At 39.8% G+C, this 8,584-nt stretch overlaps 1 protein-coding gene across 1 annotated transcript; it reads left to right on the top strand.

Moving 5' to 3' along the window:
- Window positions 1-3,221: 3,221 nt before the first annotated feature.
- On the top strand, window positions 3,222-7,990 carry LOC117809993 (putative gonadotropin-releasing hormone II receptor). The gene is made up of 4 exons (XM_034679519.1): window positions 3,222-3,417; window positions 4,233-4,824; window positions 5,668-5,872; window positions 7,124-7,990. Exons 2-4 carry the CDS (start codon window positions 4,276-4,278, stop codon window positions 7,642-7,644), a joined length of 1,275 nt encoding a protein of 424 aa, XP_034535410.1. The 5' UTR covers window positions 3,222-3,417; window positions 4,233-4,275; the 3' UTR covers window positions 7,645-7,990.
- Window positions 7,991-8,584: the final 594 nt, after the last annotated feature.

The raw sequence follows: 8,584 nt of genomic DNA, 5'->3' as shown, positions 1-8,584 counted from the left end.
AAACACTGAACTGACAGGCAATATATGAAATACAACTTGGTTAAGTAGTAGTAGTGGTCATACTGTAAATAAGCTTTAAGTCATGTTGTAGTGTATCATAGTAATTCCAGAGTAACGGTTGGGGTCCTCCAAAGATGCATCTTACAAGAGAACCTTCTTATTTATCCTTAGAGAGGTTTAAGAAGCAGGAAAAGCAGATTGAATATTCAATTAAAACATAAAGGCTTGCTTTGAGTTGAGTAGTACACAGGTTTATACAGAGAGCTATTTCATGAGTTCTAATATAAGTATAACAGTATAACAGCACAGGAACTTATAACTTTGTGTATCACTCTGCCTGGGCTAGGAGGTTAATCATACTGTCCATTTACATCAACATCCAACTGAACTTCTTTGTTGAGATTGATCAAGCCAACACATTAGGACCAAACTGGTCACTAAAGCATCTATCAACGGATTAATATTCAAAAAATTAAATTGTGTGGCAACATAGAGACACTCATAGAGTTGAAAGAGTGCAGGGAATGTGTATGTGTTGAATGAATGAATAATTCAGTTAACAAGAAGTAATAATCTGTTAGTAGTTATTACTTTGTATCAGTTTGCTTGTGAAACAGTTGTTAAATCAACTACCCAGTGAAGGTTGTGAAGGTTTGCTGAATATCAGGCTTGTTGACTTGACTTGTTGTGTGCCTTGTGTTACTGGATTAGGGAACTGAAATGGAGTGTGTCGTTGCAGTCAACCTGTAAGTATTGATTCTAGAGCAGTTGCACACTCAGCTGTTTAATGAGACTATCTGCCCACTGATTATTCAAAATGTGAGCAAACAGCCACGAATAGTTAACTCACATAGATGACTTAGTGTCTGACCCTGTGGTCCACTAATGATTGTTGATACTTGCTTGTTCACAAGTAAAGAAGCTCTATGCACACATGCAAGCATCCATTTTTTGTACCCTGTCTTCCAGTGATATGTGTTGATGTTATTTCCTTGAGATGTGGACGTAGTGTCTGATAATCATAACTCGAATACTCAGAGTTGCAAAAGAACAAAATAAATAATCTCATTAGTTTTGTTGTCTAGATGATCAGTTAGTTGTTTCATTATCCCGAGCAAACCAGATCTTGAGATCTCAAGACAACAAACAAAATATGATATGCATAACTGCTTAGGGTTTCCACGCTAAGGTGGCCCTAAAGTGCAAAACACAACAACATTTCAGGAAACACAAAAACTTTTCACAAAATACAACAACATTTCACATAAAAAAAAGGGTAGGGACAACACTTCTCAAATTTGCAACTGATTTGGAAGTAATGGAGGAGGAGTTATATATATACAGTATATATCCCCTAACAAGAGGAAAAAGCAATGGGAAAAGAACATAAATAAAAACAGACCCTTACACACAAAGGTGGTGTAAGGTGGTAAAAGGTGGTGAATTTTGGCTAATTTAAAATAGAAAGATTAGAAAGAAAGATACTTTATTAATCCCAGGGGGGAAATTCAATTTTTTCGCTCGTGCTATTTTTTGGACATGCTACACACACAGTATATACATACAATCATGCACACACATGCAGTGAACATGCTTAGGGAGAGATGTCAGAGTGAGGATACTGCCATCAACCAGCACATAAATATATTTTACCGTTGTTCTGTACTGTAATCATCTCAAAGTGTTCATTTCAACTTTGTAAATAAAACCACTGGCCTTCATTAGCCTTTGTGGGTTGAGAAAATACTGAAAGGAAAATAAGTTTTAAAACAGACTTCTGCAAACTCTTGAATATGGTCTGTAGTATTTTCTTAACGTGTGGTTTCACTTGCAGTTGAAATCTGGTTCATATTCGCATTCATGGAAACAAGAATTGATGCTGACATTAATGACTTTAGGGAATATATAGAAACAGCAGACAGCTTTAATTCATCAGCCTCACTGAGCCATAAAATGTGCCCTCACTTCGGTTTCATTTCATAGAGCCACCATGAATCCTAATGGCCCTTTGATTATGCAAATATCCTGATAACATCACCCATTTCTCCCTTTCTGTTGCAGCATTTAAAAAATAAAAAACTGGAGTAACTGAACCGAAATGTGATGTGAGAAGTTGACTGCTTTGATTAATCCCTGTCACCTTTCCTCACTGCCATGACCTGCTTTTGTTTAATGTACAGGACATTGCCATGGAAACGTAGGTCGGCATTTATAATCACTTCAATTAAAGGCAAATGAATTAAATCAGTGCAATTATGTCATTAGATAAAACAACATGGCGGTGAGAGGGAAAACCGCTGCCAGAGAAACATGACTTTTAACAGATATTGGAATCTTAAAGAAGCGGCTGTTGTTTTAAAGCTCTCAAGGAGAATTCAGCTTGTTGCAAAACACACTGATGCCCATATGAAAAAAGCAAAAATGACAACTTTTAGCAAGAAGATTATTTCTATAGTGTTGTTTTCAATGTACTACTTTGTCCACAGGGGGCACCAAATCACACTTAAAATTTCTCCCAGGAGCTTTAATACAATATGATTTACTCACTTTAGGACCAAATTGAGCTAGCTATTTCTCCCAGTGTTTTAGACTTTATGCTAAGCTAGGCTAACCTGGAGCTTACTGTACCTTTACATGTGGACATGGCGATATTGATCTCATTGATAAACTTAAGTTGAACAGGAAATAAGCTTCCAAAATTTGGGAAAATAATTTCTATAACAGACAAGGTACCTTTGATTATAAGCTTCAAACAATGTTTAACCATAATGGAGACATCTGAATTAAAAGTTTGTGCTGTCTTTATCATTAAAGTTTTGTTACAGGACTAACCTGACTGGGAACCTGACCTGAAGCAGCTCTGAATCTCAGCTGTCTGTCTCCTCATGAACCATGCCCTAGAGAAAATAGAGAAAATAGATCAATCTTTGCTGGGTTGCCACAGCACAGACATACTCCAAACTGGAATTTTATTGATGTATTATCTATTTAAAAAAATAAATAAATCAAAACAGGCTTTTTTCACTTATATATACAGTCTATGTTTTTTCATAATTCTGCTGATAATCAACCTCAAATGTGTTTTCCCTTATTCTCAAATCATATTTGAATTCTTCTCAAATAATAACCGAATACGTGAATGAGCATGGGGTCAGACCACACCCCGGGGGTGTGTGTTACGCGGCTGGGTTTGGTATATGGGTGAAGGTGGAGCAGCTTAGGCGCACATGACGCATTGGATAGTAGAGGAGCTGGGCAGCAGTTATCCGCTACCTTGATAAACTATCTGCATCACGTTTAATGAAAAGAAGCAGACCCTAAGTGCGACAAAGCTTTTTCCCTGCCGAGACTTCTGAATATTTTGGATCCAGCTCGTGCGTAAAAATCAAGACGCACAGCTCACCACTGCACATGGCGGTAAGTTAGCTTTTACTCACGAGACGCTTACAGTCGTGGACATAATTTCTCCTCTGGTATGTTTCCTCTGATGTGGTCCATGAAGTGTGGAATATGGGAATAAAAATAAACTTTCTTTATTTGTCTTTACGGATACTAAACTATGTATACTGGAGCTCACTGGTGGTGTATGAAAACAAGTCAAATCTGACTTGTGTAGATGAAATCAGCACATCTTTAAAAAATGCAATCTGCGGAGCATGTGAGCAGCTTTACATTGTGGGGACGTTCATGTGATCTGGTTGCAGAGCAAGAACATCTGCCGAATAAATGTCGTCTGACTGACACATTATTCACCTGTTCTCCACATATGACCGTCGTTAGATGTATTTGAGATTAATTAGTGCCATAATATGTCAAGTTTAAAAAAAAGGAATTTCAATGTATTTTCTATGCGGATCAAAAGAACACATCGTGAAACTCACAGAGGCTGGATGACTCAGTTCTGTATGCTGAGTTGTTCTTTGTCTTGCATAGTTATTTATCAAGCTACCCTGTCTTGACATTTAATATTTGTCCTGTTCTCTCCGATTTATTAACTTTGTCCTGTTTGTTTGTAATACGAACTTAACCATACAAAAAGAATGTTAAATGGTTTGACATCTCCATCGTTCCACCTCATTGAATTGCTACATAAGTGAGGCTATTCATACTATCCAATATTCATGAGCTGCTATAATAGTTTGTATTTCTTTACACAATTGTTATGATGATTTACTGCCATTTCACAGCCTCTGACTCATCCCTCTTGTGCCTCTCTGTTTCTCTCTTCTCAGCGCTGATCTTCAGGTTGAATGAGCAGAATGCGTCTTCCTGAAGATGAACATCTCTCTGTGTGACTCTGCAGCCACCATGTATCACCTAACCACAGACCGCCACCCGAATGCCAGCTGCAACTTCTCCCCGCCCCCGTCCAATTGGTCAGTGGGGGGCAGCGCCCTACAGCTGCCCACGTTCACCACAGCAGCCAAAGTCAGAGTCGTCATCACCTGTATCCTCTGCGGCATGTCAGCTTTCTGTAACCTGGCTGTGCTGTGGGCGGCGCACACTGATGGAAAACGAAAATCTCATGTCAGAGTGCTGATCATAAACCTGACGGTGGCTGACCTGCTGGTCACCTTCATCGTCATGCCTGTTGATGCTGTGTGGAACATAACAGTGCAGTGGCTGGCTGGGGACTTTGCCTGCAGGTTGCTGATGTTTCTCAAGCTGCAGGCCATGTACTCATGCGCCTTTGTCACCGTAGTAATCAGTCTGGATCGGCAATCAGCCATCCTCGACCCTCTGGCTATCAATAAAGCCAGGACGAGAAACAGAGTCATGCTGACTGTGGCATGGAGCATGAGTGTCCTGCTGTCAGTCCCTCAGGTAAACTTCATACACAGGCCAGAGGTCAGCTCAGATTTACATTCAACAAGCGTAGAATCAGGTTTTCTTGAGAGGCTGTCAGAAAGATGGTGGTGTTTCATGCATGGAGGAACTCAACCACTCTCAGTACTGGTCCATAAATAATGTCGTCCACGAAAGCTTTTGACAGCATTTGTATCTGCGTGTTATCCTCACATTATCAAAATGAAATAAATGAAGAAAGCAGTTAGTTTGTTCCCATTCATCCACCATCTACACCACTTAGCTTGATCCCAGCTGTCATTAGGAGAGGTGGTACACCATGAACATGTCACCTGTCTATCACAGGGCTGACATATAGACAAAACTAATTAATCCTTGCTCACTTTCACACCTATGTGCAATATGGAGTCACTAATTAACCCTTAATAGCATGTCTTTGGACTACATTAGGCATTCCCGCAGAGAACCTTTCCACAGGAAAACCATTAGGGTTCCACACAGATAGACCCCAGGATTCAGGTCAGGATTTGAACAGGAGGCGATAGTGCTACTGAACCATTACCATCCAAGTTTATTTCCATAGAGGCAAATGTTGAACATTATATCAGGCTTGATTCTGGTCACAGCATACATTAATTATTTAACACTGAGATATATTTCTCTTCGTTTTCATTCAGTGCAGCAAAGCAACCGGCCCACACTTCATAGGTGATCATAGAAACTATCACTGTTAATATACACAGATAAAAAAAAAGAGGCCCACATTTCTTTTTACTTTTATGTCCCCATGAGCAGCAATCAAAGAGAGGTATATTTCTGGTATTAGGTGTGGTATAATAAATTTGTGTTTTAAACTTTCAGTTATTCCTGTTTCACAATGTGACCATCGTCCATCCTGAGGACTTCACTCAGTGCACCACACGGGGAAGTTTTGTCACTCACTGGCATGAAACGGCCTACAACATGTTCACTTTTTCCTGTCTGTTCCTGCTGCCGCTGGTTATCATGTGCACCTGTTACACCAGGATCTTCTGCGAGATCTCAAAGAGACTGGGAAAAGACAACTGTGAGTGCAAATTGGATCCAAAACTATGGAAATGTGTTTATGTTATTGAGTAGTTCTTGTACAGAATAACTGCGGCCCAAATCTCATCCTCTCAGACTTATTATTATATATTATGTGAGATAATATCTTGAACAGACTAGCCTGAGCCTGCTGGTGGATGCTGGGGAGGTGCAGGTCACTGGTAGTAATGACAGCAGGGGGAGAGACCCAAAATCTTGCAGATTAAATGGACCGCCAAAATAGGAGGACATTAACAAGGTGGTTGTGAGAATGATGCATGTCAATAGTGAAATCATTGCATCAGGAGTTGCCTAACCTAGCTTGCAGGTGTGGCTCCAATTTTTGGACAAATTGTCTATGAGGTGGACAACTATTGACTTGACTAGGACTACTGAGGTGGCCTGTGCACCACTAACAAAACATTTTTTAATCAAATCCTGGTCTGGTTCCTCTGACCAGGATTTGATTAAAACTCCTTGAGCAGCATTGTAGTGTCTTCGGCAGCAGCCATCTTGGTTTTTATAAAAAGGTGCTAACAGAGTACCCTCATCATTTGAAATCTGCCTCAGTAGGTGATAATGTATAGTGGGCATGTTGTTACAGAGAATTAGAATCCCGAGTTGTTGAGCAGGGTTCGGATGTGAAGTGGAAGGGTCTTGTCTAACCCTGCAGATGGTCTACATCTCTTTTATTCAGGTCCTCATCTTTTAACCTTTCTGGCTGTTTCTGAAGTGTTTACTTGCTCTCTGCTTCTTTTCTTTGCAGGTGACTAGTCAGCAATGAACCACAAATCTAAAGTTTTGTGCTCTTCAAATAAATCAGAATTAATATCAAAAATATCCTCCATGTTGTTGACAGATTCTGAATGCTTAACAGGGATGTTTTTGTCACAGTGTCAACAGGCAGAAGTAAAATATGCAGCACTCCTTTCGATCAGTCTGATTTCATGTGTGGAATCAGGTTGTCCCTGGAAACACTTTGTTGGCATGAAATAAAACTTGTTTGTGACAGGGTTTTAACCAATCAGAATCAAGTATTTAAACAACAATGTTTTACATGGTTTGGTATGGTTTCAATTGAAAAACAGATTTAATGTATGCATATTTAAGTACACACACACACACACACACACACACACACACACACACACACACACACACACACACACACACACACACACACACACAGTTTTTTAACTCAAGTTTTTGAATTTACGTCTTACTTTGTGTCTCTAATCTATTCTGCTCACAGTGCCGTCCAATGAAGTGCACCTGCGCCGGTCAAAGAATAACATCCCCAGAGCCCGGATGAGAACTTTGAAAATGAGTATAGTGATTGTTCTGTCTTTCATTATCTGCTGGACTCCATACTACCTGCTGGGTCTCTGGTACTGGTTCTTTCCAGATGACCTGGAAGGGAAGGTCTCCCAATCACTGACCCACATCCTGTTTATCTTTGGGCTTGTAAATGCCTGCCTGGACCCCATTATCTACGGCCTTTTCACAATTCACTTCAGAAAGGGGTTTCGGAAGTATTACTGCAACACCACCACGGCATCAGAGCTGGAAAATAACACGGTTATAACGGAGTCTTTCTCCTGCAATGCTAACACTTTGCCAATGAAACGAGAGGTGAGTCCCGCCAGCCAGGACAGGTTCATGTTGTTCAGTGACAGCAAAACAGAGTCATCATCACCAAAAAGCAGCCCTTTAACAGCAAACAATGATACAGAGAGAGATCCAAACCGGTCCAGCCGTGAGAGCGCCATTTGAGGGGAGTGCAAACAGAGACTCTGATCTTTTCTATTACTGTTGTTACAGTGTTTAATTTGTTCAGATGTATTTACTGTTGGACTATCTGATGTGTTTGGTCATTGTGTTTCTTAAATACTGCCTGTCATTTTGGCTCATTTCACTTATTGTTGCATTCCTCAATATAAATACAAAGGCCAAAAATCATAACTGCATTTGGCTGGACAATAATGAACTATTATCGAAGTGGGAGCCCTCTAAAGAAGATACACTGACAACGGGACTGCAACATAACAGGATTGTGTTTATAGAGAAATGTTCAGTACTCTGTGATTTGTAACCTGTGGTCATCTTATATTAAATGTCTCCACCGGGACTTGAAGTGTCTTTGTGATTTTTTTTGTTATCAGCTGGAAAAGCTCATACTCCAAGGAAAACTACAATACAATCCCTCAGGAGACATACATTTAAGCAATTTTGTGATGCAAAGCAATTTCTGCGTGGATCTCATTTGCTAGCACATTTCTGTGTCTGCAGTGTGAGGCAGTGTGAGGCTGGAGGATCCCTGAGGAGAATGTTTCCTGTCATCAGTGATGATTCAGAGTTTGAATAGAGGGTATTTTTTTTCTTGATGTGGAGAAATGATAAAAAATGATATTATCCCCAGCTTGACACAAAAAATTATGTATTTTTCCTCTTTTGTTCAAAACAAAGAACGGGTAAGACAAGGAACGGCCAGGTGCAGAGTCTTGTCATTTCATCTGATGAGCTTCCAAATAAGTGGGGGATTGATTTAACATGTAATTTCTGAAATGGTGTGTCACTGAAAAGTGATGGAAAAGGTATTTATATTAAAAATGGATTGAATTGAAAGGTTTTTCAGGTCACTGTGGCTAGATGCCTTCACTTTAAACTGAGACAACAACCTCATTGAGTCTTTAAATCTATCATTATTCACTTA

Source organism: Notolabrus celidotus, chromosome 3 (assembly GCF_009762535.1).
Source record: "Notolabrus celidotus isolate fNotCel1 chromosome 3, fNotCel1.pri, whole genome shotgun sequence".
Classification (NCBI taxonomy): domain Eukaryota; kingdom Metazoa; phylum Chordata; class Actinopteri; order Labriformes; family Labridae; genus Notolabrus; species Notolabrus celidotus.
This window is presented reverse-complemented; position numbering and strand designations above follow the sequence as displayed.

What these genes read in the sequence shown, in the direction of transcription:
- LOC117809993 (XM_034679519.1), top strand. Translation starts at nt 4,276, where the DNA reads ATGAACATCTCTCTGTGTGACTCTGCAGCCACCATGTATCACCTAACC. An exon ending in TCCTGCTGTCAGTCCCTCAG is followed by an intron (nt 4,825 to 5,667) that starts GTAAACTTCATA and finishes TTAAACTTTCAG; the next exon opens with TTATTCCTGTTTCACAATGT. An exon ending in GAGACTGGGAAAAGACAACT is followed by an intron (nt 5,873 to 7,123) that starts GTGAGTGCAAAT and finishes TTCTGCTCACAG; the next exon opens with TGCCGTCCAATGAAGTGCAC.